General features: G+C 40.4%; 1 protein-coding gene across 8 annotated transcripts in view; it reads right to left on the bottom strand.

Moving 5' to 3' along the window:
* The window catches only part of LOC113009543 (DENN domain-containing protein 5B-like), a 78,699-nt gene that overhangs the window by 34,093 nt on the left and 29,941 nt on the right, over positions 1 to 14,665 (bottom strand). For 5 of the 8 annotated variants that reach the window (XM_026147912.1, XM_026147905.1, XM_026147906.1 and 2 more), the window contains exons 2-3: positions 9,851 to 9,910; positions 2,612 to 2,721 (exon numbers count right to left, since the gene is read on the bottom strand). In XM_026147912.1, the coding sequence (XP_026003697.1) occupies positions 2,612 to 2,721; positions 9,851 to 9,910 (170 nt within the window). The remainder of the gene's footprint in view (positions 1 to 2,611; positions 2,722 to 9,850; positions 9,911 to 14,665) is intronic. The other 3 variants (XM_026147907.1, XM_026147910.1, XM_026147911.1) reach the window with 1 other exon arrangement.

Below are 14,665 nucleotides of genomic sequence, written 5' to 3'. Positions count from 1 at the left end.
AAGGCAGCGATTCTCTGCATGACCATTCTCAAATTTGAATTTCTGCGGTTTTATGCTTTTGTTTTCCATTTTATTGTTATAATGAGTTCAATAAGGAAGATCTATGGCCTCACATTTGTCCGCTCCAAGGTGCTGCCGGCTAAATCTGAGCTTCATCACTTCCATTCATGCCACGTACTCTCACTGCGTCTTTGTGCAACCCACCACCTCTCCATCTCATCACTCAAGCTCCATTCAAGCCACCTTCATCTCCACCAACGGTGTCTAGGCTCCAGGGGGTCCTCCCCTAATCCTTTTTACAGCTGGGGTTCTGTTTTGCCGAGACAGACCATCGGAGTATTCTGTGATTCTTTCTAATGATCTGTCCTTATTGAACTGATTTGTTTGTTGCTGTGACAAAACAAAATACCTGAATATGTTAACTACGGCACTGAGGTAGTCTTTCATGGCATCTTATACCACACATCCACTATTTTCAAGAAATGAGGAGAAGATTAATTATTAAATAAATTTGCTAACTCTCTATAGCAATCACGTGTCATATGATTACTTGATCACTTGTTGCTTTCACAGCCAAACTCTATCAGTTACTGCCATCATCAGGTTTACTTGGCTGCTGAGACGAAGGACACACTGTGGAGACAAGTCTCAAGTCACCATGTCCATGCATGTGTACATGCACACAAACTGTTATCCACAATAATTGTTTTGACGATTTGTTGACATTTTGAATTCTCTTCCTTATTGTGCTCTGTGCTGACGGGCATCTAAACAAATATTTAGGCCTGATTGGATTATCCATGGCTCTTAATGAGCAGTTCAGTCAGCAATGAAAGATAATGATATAAATGATGACATCTGGCAAGTCTTGTCTCAAATAAGCATTAACCAGGCTTCAGTACAAGCCTGCAGAATGAACCAGGAAGCAGTAACAATCATCTAACTACGTGAGTGAGGAGCAACACAGGAGATACCGGTGCAGGGTGGCTGTTCATGTAGGAGCCAATATACTTATGAGCTCCACGATGTAGCAGTTAAAGGACAAAACAACCAAATTTAAATGTCTTCCTGTTTATAATACTGATGTGAAAAAGAAATGAGGACAGCAGCAGTTCAACCTATGTGCATGGTTTATTGTTTATGGTACAGGAAAACTGCTGCTCACAGACTGCAACACATCAGAGATCTAGTATGTAAAATGTGGTTTAACTTAAAGAGCAAGAATGGGAATATATATACTAGTATATCAGTATATATGTATACTAGTATATATATTAGTGTAATGTAAAGTTTTGAAAAGTGTGCGATTTCTGTGCCTGCAGAACATGGGCTAATACTCATTTGGTTGTATTTATTCTCTTTACTGACAGGACCATATCCATAAGAAGTGGGCAAACCTCCCTGCCATTTACAAATATATGATTTTCCCTCCCAGCAGAAACCTAAAGAGGAGGAGATTAGATTCCACAGACGGTGAGACGGTAATAAGATGAAGAGATGAAGAGGAGATTTAAGGCTATAATGATAATGATTTAAAGAGCTGTAATGATCAGAAAACATGGGAAAAGAAAGAATGATATTTCTGTCATTAAATGCCCTTGACATGGCATCATCAGGTTTCAGCTGCTGCACTGCTGCATAATGGACAGTTTCCATGTCAATGTAAGGAGAGATGCGCGGCTGAATTATTTAAAAGATGTGGTGCTGGGTGAGGTGGAAAACAAGGCGTGTACTCTTTATCCACACGGAGAGTACACGCCTTTGTTTCCATCACGAACACTGTGCTGGTCATGTCTCCTTCATTCCTGTCCTGCTGTCACATGTGGTCCATCTCTGCTGTCTAGGACTACAGTTGGAGATGGTAGGATTTCTTCTGCTCGCAGCAGGTGGAGAACTAGCTGACGGCCCAGTACGTTGGGCTCACCTATGCTTCAGAGCAGAGCAGGGACTGCCATCATCAAGTTTACTTTTGCATATAAAATGAGAGATTCACTCGAAAGGCAGCTGATTACACTACTTAGTAATTTATTTATATGAAAGCACTTTAAAAATATTTTATTTGCAGAGTAGAAACTCCCTTTAAGGCACATATTTGCATGTGTGCGCATCACCTTTGCCACAGGTAGAATGTAAAGCTATATATTCAGTACATAGCCTGTCCCTTTTAACTGTTGTGTTGCTATAGATCTTCCTAGATGTCTAAACTTAAAAATCTATTATTTCTTCATCTACATGTGATTCGTATCTGTTCATATATGTCTGGTATCTCTATCCCAAATACTGTTTGGCAGTGTGGAACTCTTCTCTTGACAAGATTTTAAAAGACCTAAATCAAAACCATAACTCTGCCACTGTCAGTACAGCTTTAAATGTAAAACTTTTTGGAGGGGATTTGTATTAATTGCTTTGTTACCCACAATTCCTTGAGGCCCAACTGTGTTTTAAATCAAAGCCTCAAAAGCTTCTTCCTCTGCCTCTGGCCAAAACCACTAATCTGCCCCATTTCCTCTAGAAATGATCCCATTGGGCTCTTCCCGCCGTAATTTTGATAGAATCCATAGCCTCCTTTATTCTCTGCCTATCATTTCTCCAGAAATCACAGTCCACATACCATGTTAACAGCATCCTGGTCGAATGGGTTCCACTCCACATTTTCTGGATAACGTGCCAGAACTTTGGACTTGAATGTCCTCTTCAGGGGACTCTGCTCAAAGTTTTCACCTGGACAAATGAGAAAGGGAAAATAAAAAGGTAATAATGCATCAACAAACAAAAAATCAAACAACTTGGGCCTGAAGCTGCAGAGTCATGCTCCAGATCAGCTGAGCTCAATGCCAGCCCACCTCAGTTTTAGCTAAACGGATACCCGTTTGGCGTGCTGTTCACAAATAGCAGGATACTGTTTGCTGGTGACTCTGTAGGATGCTTCCCCATGCTTTTTCTGACTTAAGCAATGCCATATCTGTTATATTAATGCCTACTTTGTTCTGTGAGGGCTATTGCTGCTAAACTCGATGCTTGTCTGGTGTGCTTGTCATGTATGCAGGTGAAAACGCAGAGATGGGTTCTTTCCCCTCTTTAGAATTTGCAAGAATGTTTTGGGAGGTTCCAGAAAATAGGCATATGATTTTACAAACACATTACTCCAAATAAAATATCAACCCTAGTTTGAAAAGTGGTCCTGACACAGTTCCAATTATGTTGGACATGAGATACAGAAGTAGAACATAAAGCTTAACAGAATCAGTAGCACTGGCTCAGTAAACCAAATGGACAGAATATCTCTGTGAGCGACTGAACTGCAAAGCAGATAACACCAAGTTCACACTTGTGCACCTGGAAGCTCTGCAGTGAGCTTTCCTGAAGATGCAATCAAAGATGTTTTCAAAGAGATTATTAAATACTATATAATAGAAAAAACAACACCACTCAAGTGGTTCATAAAGGAAAACAATATATGAAAAACCTCAAATAGAAATAACTGTTCTCAATTCTGGCTAGCTGAGCCCAGTTCCAGTTAACTCAGTTCATTCACAAAGAAAAAAAATCTCTATATTTTGGTTATCCTCTGTCAATTCAAGTCTACATCATAGAATGTAAAATACCCCACTTTGGGTTTTTAATCCACGAAGAGAACCCAAAAGAAGGAAATCAAAATCCCAAAAGGTTGATTCAGTTTATCTGGATGTAGCGTTTTCACTGGGAGAAACGTTTAGTCAGTCATCCAAGGGAATTCTTCAAACATCTCCCAGGGCCTCGTCACTAGGATTTGTAGCAGTTTTCCCGCCACCTTACGGGTTTCTGGCTTCTATTTCTGGCTGACATGAGACTTTTGTACATACTTTTTCGAATCCAAACCTATTCCTGGCCAGTATACCAATGTTTGCACCCTTTATTAGGCTTTGTATCTGCCAAAGTGGCAAATGTAGGGTCATCAACTAACAACTGTAGAAGGGTTTCCCAGAGACAATCTGGTATGCAAACCTGAAGCTGTAAGACTCTGTAGACCTTGTCTTCCAGGATGGTGAACTTGGTAGCCTCAGTCACAGTGAGATTCCCATCATCTATTTTAGCATGGTAAATCTTTTGTATTTTTGCATCATTCTGGTTGGCTCTCCATATGTCCTCATCTGATAATGAAATGTGCTTGCGAGGTTCCCCTTTAACAGATAATATGCTGGCAACCTGGGTTTCATTGCTGGCAGGGTCACTAGGGGCTCTGGATAAAGCATTTAGCAGTGTTATATTTTACTGTACTCACCTGTAAAGGTGAACTTCTGCAGATACAGGATCCAGCAAGTGACTGTGCAGATCCCTTTTAGGTTTTGAACACCCAAACCAAGGAGGAGTGATCAGGTATCTCCATTTCTTGAATGCCCACACTACAGTTAGCACTCATTTTCTGTAGTGGAATAAATGCAGGCCATAGGCCAGAATTTCTCTGCATAATCTACTTTGTTTGCACAAACACAACTCCAAGTCCAACATCACTGGGATCTGTATACACCACAAAGGTTAGGTCAGGGTTGGGATGGCCTGAGATATCAGACATCAAAGGAATGCTGACATTCTGGAGTCCAATGGACTTTGGGTCCTTTTCACTTCAGTGGCTCAGCAATCTGAGAGATACCAAACCTGTGATAGCAGCCTGCCATTTCTAATAGCTGGCTTTTTTCATCTTAACAGTGAGTTTTGTCTGCCTTAATTTGTCTAATATAGCCCAAAGATGAAAAAATGCTGTTCTCTGGTTGGAGAATAGATCAAAAAATCATCCAAGTACAAAAAGCAGGTCCAACCTCTGAGATCACCCAATGTTATCTCCATCAGCCTCTGGAAACTAGCTGGCTCGTTCCTCATTTTGAAGGCATAACTTTGAACTGGGAAAGGCTAAAGGGACAGGTGAACACTGTTTTGTCAATGCCTGGACACCTCCTGGGTAACAAAGGAGTTTATTAGTGAGCACTTCTGTGCATCCCAGTCTTCACATGCATACATCCCTGTTTTTATTAAGTTAACAAAAGAAGTGTCTCTTTTACCACTGCTTCCAGTTGGGAGACCTCAACTGCTCTTGGCAGGAGCTCTGCGTCAATGTTACTCTACTCTAATAGAAGCCCTTAGCCCTTACTCCCTATCCCCAATCACCAGGTATGTCCACACTTCCTCCAAAATCAAACCTTTTCTTCTAAGCCAAACCAATACTGGTGATTTTTACTCATCCCAGTAGGATATGCCTGGCACACCTCACTCAGGAGGTCCCCAGGGGTCATCACTGTCAAATGCCCAACAAGACTCTAAGATACCAGTTGAGGCAGCAACTTGTCCTTTATCCAGAGTGGGCACTTAACTCTTTTCTGGTTGAACCATAGTCTCAAACTTGGAGGTGCCAATTCTTACTGATGCTGCTTCATACTCACTTGGCTTTGTCTAGAAATTCTGTCCATAACAATTTTGATAAGAAGGTGGAGTCTACTACCCACCAGGAATGAGTCTGACTCGCAGTGTGAACCAAGTTCAATAGCTGTGCAAGGACTGAAAGGTTCGTAGCAACAGGCCGGACACTCCATACTCCTGAAGCATCTCAGACAGAATGCTCAGAGGGACATGCTCGAATGTCTTCTCCAAGTCCATAACATACATGTAGACCGGTCACCTTGTTTCCACACACATTTCAATATCCTCAAGAGGATAAAGAGCTGGTCCAGCATTCTGTGACCAGGACGAAAACTGTGTTTTTCTGCCTGAATCCTAATTCGACTAACAGATAGACTCTTCTTTCCTTTAGCCTGATGTAGACCATCCCATTGAGGCTGCACCTGAGAGCACTGTCTCCAGTCTCACTGCTTAAAGATGGGACCCAACATCCCAGTCTGTCAGTCCAGAGGCACTGCCCCACGTTTCCAGGTGACACTGCAGAGGCATGTCAACCAAAACAGCCCTACAACATCCAGGGCCTTAAAGACCATGGCTACCTCACCCCAGGGACCCTACCACCAACAAGCTGTCTAGTGACCACCCAGACTCTGCTTTTTCTATAGAAGACATTTCAATTGGATTAAGGAGGCTCGACTATATCCTCATTTGAGGTCAGTAGCACCTCACGCCATGTACCATGTAAATAGAGCGCCGTTTTCCTCTCCCAAGTCACCCGACTGTTTGCCAAAATTGCTTTGAGACAGATCAAAGTCTTTTTCTTTTCCCATAACAAAGTCTTCCTACACCCAAGTTTTTTTCCAGTGACTGCCTGAGCTGTGTTCCACTTGGACTGCAGGAGCCTGCCAGCTGCCTCCAAAATCTTACAAGCTAACCAAGCCCGATAGGACTCTTTCTTCTGCTTGATGGTGCCCTTCACCAGATGTGAAGGGCACCATCAAGCCTGAAGCCAACGCATTTAAGAGTGCTCTCATGGGTACTGCAATACTGCAATATACTCGCTATTGTGCATCAGGGATAACATTTACAACAATCACTAAAGCAACATCTAATATACAAAGGAGAGAAACTTGGAAAAAACTGGCCCATTCTGCTCTCTCATACCTATAGACCAGGGGTAGGGAACTCCAGGCCTCGAGGGCTGGTGTCCTGCAGGTTTTAGATCTCACCCTGGGTCAACACACCTGAATCAAGTGATTAGTTCATTACCAGGCCTCTGGAGAACTTCAGGACATATTGAGGAGGTAATTTAGCCATTTAAATCAGCTGTGTTGGATCAAGGACTCATTTAAAACCTGCAGGACACCGGCCCTCGACACCTGTGCTATAGACATTTGACTGTCTACCCCAGGAGATAACTGCTTTACTATAAGGCTGTCAACTCTAAGGCAGAAGAGAAGAGAAGTCAGGCATAAGCACAATAACTAAAAAAAACCCCAAAACAATAACTCGCTTTAGTCATGAAGACAAGAGGGACTGATTTGGATAACAAGTTCAAATAAGCTGACCTACATTCAGCATTGTCAGTTGTAGAATGCAGACAGGAAATGAGAGACAGCGACTGGCTAAGAGGATGAAATGGATTGAAGACTGTAATCCACATGGAGGTGGTGAGGTGATCCACGGGGATCTACAAAGTAGGGCTGCTCGATTATGGCAAAAATGATAATCACGATTATTTTCACTGAAATTGAGATCACGATTATTTGACGATATTTATTTAACCCTTTAAGACCTACTATAGAACCAAGTCCACCAGAGCTTATATTATTTTTTTTACATGCTGTAGTGCCATTTGTGGGAGCATTTCAAGTTGCTATACATCAATACAACTGTTATAGCCCATATTTTAATAATATGTATGCATTAAGTCCATAGTAACTACATTAATTGCAAAAAAGTGCAATAAACTACAAAAAAAATTGAAAATCGCTTTTGTTTTGTTTACATATATTTCTACTTGGAGAAATTTAAGAGGTTTATCCCTCAAAACTTTAAATACAATAAAGTTGCAAAAAATAGTTTACAACAACAGGAAATTTATTTTGAGTGTCTTCATAGTTTTATTTTGGAGATACAGCAATTTTTATATACTGCAGGAAAAACAAAAAACAATCCTATGATGCAAATTTGCAAAGAAAACAGCAGGTGCATCATTTCACTGTGGGAAGTGTTACGAACAGCTGATAGGAACGGCAAAGCGTGTTTCTGGAATATTATGTTTTTGTTCCTGCAAGCGCTTTTTATGCAATTTTTGCAAAGCTATATGTGGAACGAAACCGTGACCGAGGACAAGCTGATGGCATCAGATGTAAGTACAACTCCTCCGGTTTCATATGCAAAACAAATTATTGCGCTAGCTTACACGGTTCAGGTTCTACAGGGATTTAAAAATAGTTACACAAAACTGAGCGTGCTGCTCTGACCGGCTTTAAAGGGTTAACAATGACTTTAAAAAATAATATAAAATAGTGTGCAACACCACTGAAGTTTTTTTTTTTTAAACTCTCTTTTCAACCAACGGCAGTCACTCTCCAAATAACTTCTGCTTAGCTTTCCGAGCTTCCCTCGGGTCCTCTTAATCAGCGGTCTCCAACCTTTTTTGCGCCACGGACCGGTTTATGCCCGACAATATTTTCACGGACCGGCCTTTAAGGTGTCGCGGATAAATGAGGGAGGGGCTAATAATCGGCTCAGTCATTTTTAATGATCGTTGAAAGCCCAGATCGTAATCGTGATTAAAATTCGATTAATTGAGCAGCCCTACTACAAAGCACAGGAATGTTGGCCTAACACAAACAGATAGGGTCTGACATGATTTCTCTATCCCCAAAAGGGCCAAAAGTTTAATTTGAAGCTAAATATGTGGTACGATGCGCCCTGTGCTATGTGGAGAATTTCATGCTGGCCTTTAAACTCCCTAAAGCTGGTAAATAATATTAACCTAAAACTAAAACTGTGAAAAGATTTAATGGACATAATCATGAATATGGTTTACATAATAAACACATTTTCTTAGTTCTATTCAGATGTGTTTAATTGCAAAGAGAAACTCATCATAATTCAGGAAACACAGTGAAGTATGAACAGATGTGCAGAAAGACCAATTCAAACATGCAAACAGGTTTTATAGCTAACGCTGTTAGCATAATATTGCTGATAAGTAACAACTGGTATAATAAGTGGAACTTGCTATACTGAGTTTTCATTCCATGAGTAAAGGTAGTAAACTGGTGAAAGGGACTGTTTGGATCACAGCATTATATGAAGAACATATACAATAATACAAAACAAGTGTCATCTCATCTCACACGTAATTTTTTGGGAGCTGCAAAAAAATCAGACTGCAAACAAAGAACATTACTTTGCAAAATATGCTACAAATCTGTTTGAACTAAAGGTAGAAACAAGCTGCTTGGATGGAAATTACTGGTGCAACTGCATGAAAAAGCAGGGCTTTAAACAAGTGGTTAAAAACTTAACCCAAGATACAACATACCAGCAAGATTCTTTTTCAAATTTCTAATTAGTTTAAATTTACTTATTTATTCTCTAATTTATTTGTTCTCTAATTTCCTATGTGACAATATCGTGCAGGCTCCCAAAGTTACACAGTAAGGGTACTTTAGTTCTTGTTTTTGTTAAACTAAAGTGTTAAGCAGTAATGTCATAGTTTTATTTAAACATTTCGATGGAAAACAGAACCTAGGCTATTTTGACTTATCCCATGTCACGGCGTATACTCTGCCGCTGGCACTGTTTGGTAATCAGTTCATACTTCATATTAGATAATCTGTCATCAGTGAGCTCTTTGGAAAATAGCTGATTGATGACATCAATAAATGCTGCTGCCTGCAATCACTGAAATTAACAATTTTTAAAAACATATAATTTTGAGGCTATATCACCCACACCTAGTTTATCTAAATATATTTATATAAAATATTTATTTTAATATACAACAGTCCAGTTTATTTTCCTCATAAGGAAGTTGCTGAAAATTAATACTACATGCAGGGGTGCACATAAGTGGTCCGCTGGCATTTGTTTGAAGCCAGCTCACCTCCTGCAACCACTTTTCCAAGAATACGTGCTTCTTTTGCAGTTCGGACTCCTCCTAACGTTTCTTTGGAGGTGGAGGAACACCAAAGTAAAGGAGCTTCTTCGACATCTTTAAGAGCTCTAAACAAATGTCTGTCCTCCTCCAGAAAATCGTATGTATGCAAACGCGCGTTGCAACTTCTTATCTGGTGCGCGTCTTTTATTTTGACAGCGCATGCGCACCTACGGACCACTGACTATATGTAAAGGTTGACATCACACACACTTAGAGAGCAGTTGAGTGAGAACAAAGCTGGCTTGCAGGAAAATAATGTGAAGTGTAAGCTCAGAATCGAGGAGTACAGGCAGTGTGTTTTACCTGCAGATGCAGTATCTGGATCCCTGCCTTGGCGGTCTGCTTCTAGCCACCGGTGCAAAGCTAGAGGTGAACCACATGCAGCAAGACATGGAGCAAAAAACACAGAAAAAGAGCGCAATGTCATAATAAATGGACACAGAAAAGCAAATTAAATGCATGAAAATGAGGTAAGCATGAACATGACACAATAGATGATAGCATGCCATTAAGGATGCAACACACATGCTTCAAATGGAAGCGGTAACATTGTAAAACGACACTTTTTTCCTAATAAGGACTCGAACATTAATAAACAGAAACAAGAGATTCAACTAAAATGCTTAGATTCATGTTAGTGACCTCTTTTTGAAGCTGTCGGTGAAACTCGAGGTTCAGGGCAAGTGAGTAACACATTCTTTGGAGTCAAACCAAGCAGCATATCCAAAACACAACTACAGAATCAGCAAGTGTACCATATTTATATTGCAGTCAAATAACTTTACCATTTTCACATAGAAGAGACCACAGAGATGACAGTTCATATCTGTAATGTAAATTTGACAGCGTATAAAAGTGACTGTCTGTTTAAGTGTTTTTCCCAAGAATTCTAAAGAGTGAAGTAGCGCCGATAGACGTGGTTAGTTGTTGTTGATTCACAAAAAGTGTCGCAGTAATTTATTTCAGTTATGGGTATATTTGGTGCTACAGATAGAGGACATAGAACATTAAGGAAAAGCTACAAAAACATAATCACTTTGACTACACTGCTTGCGCGCTGAAGGATATTATTGCATTGGAAGTCACAAAAGCCACCCAAAGCGGCTCTGTGGTTCAGTGACCTGACACAATTTATACAGCTGGAGAAAATAAAGTATACTCTCAAGGGCTCGAAGGAGAGATTCTTTGCCGTTTGGGATACTTTGCTAAAACATTTAGAGAAAATTAAAACCATTCCCATCTGATACTCACTTGGCAGCTACCGTATACCCTTATTGTTGTGAAGGTGATTAATTTTGTGCAAACTATTGCCTTTTAAGTGCACATCTTTATATATGGTGAATGTTGATGTACCTCATTTAAATTTATTTTCTTTCTTTATTTCTTTATTTATTTTTCTGTCTCTCTGGATTGTGTATGTTCTTTGGGTGGGGTACATATATAAAAAGGAGCATTGTGACTTTGTTACACGTATATCTTTGAATTACATTCTTGACGCTCAATAAAAAAAAAAATAAAAAAAAATATGGGGTGCAACGATATTCGTATCGATATTGAACCGTTCGATACAGTGCTTTCGGTTCGGTACGCATATGTATCGAACAATACAACATTTGTAATTTATTTTATCAACTTTCCTTCTGTCTGTGCTGAGCGCTCAGTGAATCTGTGTTCGACTACTCCGCCTAGGCTGCACTGTCGAGCGCAGATCCACTGAGCGCTCAACACAGACAGCATCGTCAGAAGGAAGAGCGCAGGGCAAGCTAGCAAGACAGAAGTTTAGCTCTCCTTGCAACATGGACCTCCCCCACTCTCATTCAGATCTGGCGTTTGGAATTATTTTGGTTTTCATGTGACGTATGACCCTGAAGGTAAGCGAGTCATGGACTAAAGTAAAACAGTATGTTGGATGTGCCATGCAATGCTCAATTACATTGGTGTGAACTAGTGTGTTAGCGCAGTTAGCTCGTTAACGTGTTGGCCGTCTAGCCCCATGCACGGGGCGATCGGCAGTAGCTCGTTAACGGAGATTTGCCGTGTTGTGGCATTAAGGTCATTTCAACGAGATTAACCTGAAAGCACTAGTGGGAACACAACGAATATGACTGCACATTTACATCATCCTAGTGCAAAGACAAAAACAACAAGCATGCTACTAACTTTAGCCGAGTCATTTAGACAGCTGTTAGCACATGATTCTCCTTATGCTGCTGAGAATATAGCCCAGAAGAAGCGGATAGTATTGCTTTTATTTTGGAAAGAGGCATTTCTCTGTAATAAACTCTCTTTTCCAAAGATGAGTGATTCCTCAATCAGATACAGGGCTCGCAAAATCGCTAGCCCGACGTCCTGGGGCTAGCGATTTTTTTTCAGACGGGCTACCCTGCCCGTCGGGCTATTGTAGGAAGGAAAAATCTATGTCAGTGCTTTTGCATTCTTTCGGAAATGTAGCTGGGTAATTATGTCATTGGCATCGGTGAGTCACTGTCAATATGTGACATATTGAAATCGCGTTTGAATTTGTGCTTGTTTTTTTGCTTTCACTTTGCAATCACGCGAACTGTGTATAGAGAGCGACAGCACTGATTGGTGAGTGATGATAATTTGTGCACCAATTCCTCTGACATCGTCTTATTAATCGTTAGCTTACTATGCAAACATGACAAGTGAAATCTCCCGCAGCAAGCTTAAACATGTGAGAGGTTGATCTCGCAGAGAATCGCTGAGCTTATGTGAGTGAGTGTGTAAAAGCAGCAGGATATATATTGTAGCGGATCAGGGCTGTTCGGGGTTCTGTTTGTACAGTTATGTTTTGTTTATGTTGCCATAGTGACGGGTGACGCCCTCTCGCTGCGACGGTGTGTCCTTCCGGGGTCAGAGGGCGCCCTGTGTGTTGTTGTTGTTGTTGTTGCTGTGCTGTTGCCGCGCTGAGCAGTTAGCTAGCGGCAGTGTTCTTCTGCAGATGTCAATAAACGGCTGTGCTCCCTGGCTAGCTCACGGGAAGCAAGACCAAACGATACCTCCGTCTCCTCCTTGTCTGAGCTCGCCACAATATTTTAGTTCTGCTGAGCCAAATAAGACGGGTCAGGGTGAAGAAGTGACAGCCAAAGAAAAACTTACCACAAAACGGAAAAGTTATGACAAATCAGACTATAAGGCAAAAAGAAAGTGCAGCTTTATGGTTTCATGGACAAAAGAATTTCTGTGGCTGCAATATGACAAGCGAAATAACCAGGGCTGCACATAAGTGGTCCGCAGGTGCGCATTCGCTGTCAAAATAAAAAACGGGCACTAGATAAGAAGTTGCAACGTGTGTTTGCATACATAAGATTTTCAGGAGGAGGACAGACATTTGTTTAGAACTCTTAAAGATGTCGAAGAAGCTCCTTTAAGCAATTACTGTGATGTTCCTCCACCTCCAAAGAAATGTCAGAAGGAGTCCGAACCACAAAAGAAGCGCGTATTCTCGGAAAAGTAGTTGCAGGAGGTAAGCTGGCTTCAAACAAATGATGAACGCACAGAGATGTGGTGCGGAATGTGCCGTGAAAATTTAATAAATGACAAATTAAAAAGGCATGAACATTTTTTTTGTATCGAAAAAATATCGAACCGTGACACCAAAGTATCGAACCGAACCGTGAATTTTGTGTATTGTTGCACCCCTAATATATATATATATACATATATATATATATACACACACACACACACACACATACATATATATATATATATACATTATATATATATATATATATACACACACACACACATATATATATATATATACACACACACACACACACACACACACACACACACATATATATATATATATATATATATATATATATATATATATACACACACACACACATATACACACACACACACACATATATATACACACACACACACATATATATACACACACACACACACACACACACACACACACACATATACACACACACACACACACACACACACATATACACACACACACACACACACACACACACACATATACACACACACACACACATATATATATATATATATATATCAAAAAAAACGTTTTGTTTTTTTTCTGTATTGTTCGGGATGAGGTCAACATCGTCATCCTTCTGTTTGATTCTTCAGCCATTTTGCTTTGAGCCCGACTGTGCAGGGAATGAAGTTTCTGCTACAGAAGCCACAGGTATGGGCTCAAAATGTGGTCATAAATATTTTGTACTTGTAAAAGGGTTTTGTATGTGTAAAAAAGATTTGTGTGTGCGTAAAAGATTTGTGTGTGGACTTAGCCAAAAAAACTGCAAGTTACAAGTAAGAATTTTGACCCTATTTTTCTTCCTTTCATCTGATTGGTCAATGTCATTTCAATCACAAATGTAACAATCCAATCAGAGAACAGATGGGTTTGGCTCTCGGAGGGGTCAGTCTTCATTACAAAGCTTTCTTCGTTATGAATTAGCATACATGTTTTTATTGAACATTTGAAGAACCAGCAAAAAAACAGAAACTCTTGTAGAGGACATAAAGTCAGAGATAGAAACGACAAGGAGCAGGTGCATCTAGTACAGGTAGAGGTGCTGCAAAAACCCACAGAGCCCAGCAGCCAGCGTAACAAATTCTGGATCCTTTGCTTTTAGTTAGCATTAGCAGCACATCCTGCATCTGGACTTTTATGCTGCGCACTGTGACTCACAGCCATGGTCCCGGGTCAGCCCTGACTTTGTGTTAAACTAATCCTAAAGTAATAATGGTATTTCTAACCACTGATATAGCACAACTTTTTCCTTTCAACAGCTGCTGAAAGTTAGGGGACCTAGCTGCTATCGGATATTTATATAGAGATCCTCCAGCTTCAAACTGTATTACCCTTCAAGGACCTGCAGTTCAAAAAAGCGCCCCCCCCCCCCATCCCCCCGACAGCCAAACCCATCTGTTCTCTGATTGGATTGTTACATTTGTGATTGACATGACATTGACCAATCATAAGTCCACACACAAATCTTTTTTTACACACACACAAATCTTTTTTACACATACAAATCCTGATTTACAAGTACAAAATATTTATAAACCACATTTTGAGCCCATACACAGGTTGTTTAT

This window comes from Astatotilapia calliptera, chromosome 17 (genome assembly GCF_900246225.1).
Source record: "Astatotilapia calliptera chromosome 17, fAstCal1.2, whole genome shotgun sequence".
NCBI lineage: Eukaryota > Metazoa > Chordata > Actinopteri > Cichliformes > Cichlidae > Astatotilapia > Astatotilapia calliptera.
Note: the sequence above shows the minus strand (reverse complement) of the source record. Positions and strands in the feature narration are given on the sequence as shown.